This window comes from Triticum urartu, chromosome 7, assembly GCF_003073215.2.
Source record: "Triticum urartu cultivar G1812 chromosome 7, Tu2.1, whole genome shotgun sequence".
NCBI lineage: Eukaryota > Viridiplantae > Streptophyta > Magnoliopsida > Poales > Poaceae > Triticum > Triticum urartu.
Window position 1 is genome coordinate 30,221,589 of NC_053028.1, and position 2,999 is coordinate 30,224,587.

The following is a 2,999-nucleotide window of genomic DNA, read 5'->3' on the forward strand; positions in this document are numbered from 1 at the left end:
TTGAGTAATAAAAACACCCTATTCCCCTTCAGAAAAATATACAGTAGAACATATCCACTGGAATCGATGGAGTAAAACAAAGCCGCTGACCTAAGCCGACCCGCCAAATCTCAACCAATCACTGGATGGAAGGCCCAAATGGATTTTTCTGCGAAGACTTGAGAAGACTTGATATTTTCAAATGCAGTTGCTTCGCCCCAAATGAAATAGATTTCCTTCCGTTCCTACTTCCAAATTCTTCGTCGTCTCCCCCAAAACTAAATGGAACCGAGGAGACCGACCAAGCCGGCCGCAGAGGAGGAGGGGCCGATGGAGGCCTGTGAGGTCACCCGCCTGCAAGAGGAGCTCTTGTGGGCAGCGCTGTCCAGCACGTCACCTCGCGACGCCTGCCGTGCCGCAGCGGTCTCCCCGGCCTTCCGTGTGGCGGCCGACTCGGACGCTCTCTGGGCCTGCTTTCTGCCCTGCGGTCGTGACCTTCCGCCGCTCGCTGACGGAGAGTCGACGCCATGCAGGAAGAAGGACCTGTTCCTCCGCCTCTCCGGCAGCCCCGTCCTCCTCCCATGCGGACTCGTGGTACGTATACACGGTAGCCGGATCACCCAGCTCAACAATAAATTTGGTTTTCGGGCTAATCATACTTGTCGCATCCAGAGCATGTGGCTGGACAGGGAGACCGGCGCCAGGTGCTACATGGTGCCGGCGAGGGAGCTGTCCATCGGATGGGGCACTCTCGCCGACTCGAGGTACTACCTTCCCTCATTCCGTTATTCTGTTCTTCGAGTTCCGTTGCAGCTAGCTTATGTTGCTCAATGAACAATGGTGCTAGCACATATATAGTCAGAACATTGGATAATGATCCATGACTGAGTCATGACTACATGTATGTATGTGGAATTAAACTATCATGAAAGAAAGTAGCAGTTATTAGTTCCCATCATCAGTGAGCTTTGCAACTTTTGTTCTCTCTGTGCACATTTTGTAGCGATGCTATCTAGCTAAATGGGTGCAACTTAATTATGATATTGTTTGATCTTCATCTTCGTTATGAATCCTAAACGTATATGTGTTCGACCCTAGGTTTTCCGAGAGTGCTGAACTCAGACTGGTTTCCTGGCAGTATATCCGCGGCAAGATACATAGCAAGATGCTCTCCCAAGGCTCAGCATACTCTGTGTACATGGTGTACAAGTTAGCCAACGATTCATATGGGTTGACCGACGGTTACTACGGCCAAGAATTGCCGGTCCAGAAGGCATCAGTGAGCGTTGGAGGCACTCACCAAACCCGCAAGGTCTGCCTCCAACCTAACCCGCAAAGAAGCAGGAGACGGAACTATCATGCAGCGCTTCCTCGCAAAAGAGCTGATGGTTGGATCGAGCTGGAGCTGGGCGAGTTTATTTGCGAGGGGCACGAATATGGCGATGTGTCCTTCGGTCTGTCAGAGATGAATGATTTGAGAAGGAAGAACGGTCTTATCGTGCAGGGTATTGAGATTAGGCATAAGATTTGAGGAGGCATCCACACCGAGTACCGAGCCAGTCCCGATGGACAGGGCGACACACAACCCAGTGGCTGGCGACGGCCTCCACCGAGTGATGAGTGTTGTTTTTGCGCTCATCACACTGCTGTCTAAATCAGATAATTATCCCAGTATTTTTTAGAAATTCACTCTGATGTTGTCACTAATGACTAACGAATGCGAGAGATCGTGAAATTTTTCGTTTAATATGTTTCTGCAGGACCTAAACATGGAAAGAAAACATCACTTATGAGGAAAAAATAAAAATGAAGTAAGGAATGAAGGAATTGGAGGCATAACAAAGCAACCAGAGTGCAAGAGGGCACTCGGTACGAGTGAATGCTTGTACCGAACTCGAGAAGCACTAGTGCAGAACCGGGCAATAGCACCGGTTCGTAAAGCCCTTTAGTGCCGGTTCCATAACCGGCACTAAAGTGTGGGCACTAAAGGCCCCCCCTCCCTTTAGTACCGGTTCAGCACGAACCGGTGCTAAAGGGAAACCACGTGGCACGAGCCAGCTCCGGGGGCCGGGAGCCCTTTACTACCGGTTGGTAAATGTTTGTGGGTTTTTATTTTATTTTGTATTTTTCAATTAAATTTGTGTTATCAATTTAATTTAGGATTGTTTTACGTTATAATAAGTTGTAGTCGTCGTCATCATCATCATCATCATCATCATCGCATATTAATAAATAAATAAACTCTAGCTAGCTAAAAATTATCGTAGTCGTCTAATTACCACTATTTAATCATCATAGTCATTACCGCTAGCTATCTAATCATCATCAACACTGGCTAGCTTAAAGAGGAAACATTCACTTTGTAATAGAAGCAAAGATATCATCGAGTTCAACATAATCATCACCAACATCGAAGTTCAGGACACGGACATGAGACACTAATTAAGAGCATGAACTAGTGCTGCTCCCTCTCAGGTAGAATAGCATAGAACATGTATAGCTCTCCTGATTCATCATACTGGAGCATGCTGATGAATCTGTCTCCTAATCTTGGGTTGCGCTTCTCCTTGCTGCCCCCTAGTATTTCTCTGCGATCGTTAACAATTTTGCTTCAATCTTTCACTATTAAGCATTCTTCGCTTTCAGAAATCCTGAATGCACTCATGTGCAATGTAGAATATCTTGGCCGTAAGCTAACCATTGACATGTCACCTTTAGTCTCGATCCACTGAGCCACAACTGTCATCGGAAGTCCCTATTAAAGAACATCGTATAGTAATTAATATACTAAGCAATGAAAGTTTAGCTTCAAAAATAATGTATGCAAAAGATGCACTAATTAAGGACAAATAGTTAAAATCTTACCATCTTTCGATTATAGATGTGACCGTAGTTCAATACGATCACCATTGGTCGCACGTTTTGAGTACTAACATTTCTAAGTTCAGGAAAAAAATTTGTCTTGACAGTATTAAGATTCTCAAGCCATGAAACATAATGACTTATCTCCTCGCAGTTTA

The 2,999-nt window shown here is 45.7% G+C and overlaps 1 protein-coding gene across 1 annotated transcript; it reads left to right on the top strand.

Moving 5' to 3' along the window:
- The first annotated feature begins 236 nt into the window (after positions 1-236).
- LOC125525021 (putative F-box protein PP2-B12) lies at positions 237-1,668 on the top strand. Its single transcript, XM_048690048.1, has 3 exons — positions 237-573; positions 652-743; positions 1,078-1,668. The coding sequence occupies exons 1-3, from the start codon at positions 262-264 to the stop codon at positions 1,508-1,510; spliced, it is 837 nt and encodes a 278-aa protein (XP_048546005.1). The 5' UTR covers positions 237-261; the 3' UTR covers positions 1,511-1,668.
- The last annotated feature ends 1,331 nt before the right edge of the window (positions 1,669-2,999 follow it).

Coding starts and splice junctions, on each gene's coding strand:
- LOC125525021 (XM_048690048.1), top strand. CDS start 262: ATGGAACCGAGGAGACCGACCAAGCCGGCCGCAGAGGAGGAGGGGCCG. Junction 574..651: donor TCCTCCCATGCGGACTCGTG/GTACGTATACAC, acceptor TGTCGCATCCAG/AGCATGTGGCTGGACAGGGA. Junction 744..1,077: donor GGCACTCTCGCCGACTCGAG/GTACTACCTTCC, acceptor GTTCGACCCTAG/GTTTTCCGAGAGTGCTGAAC.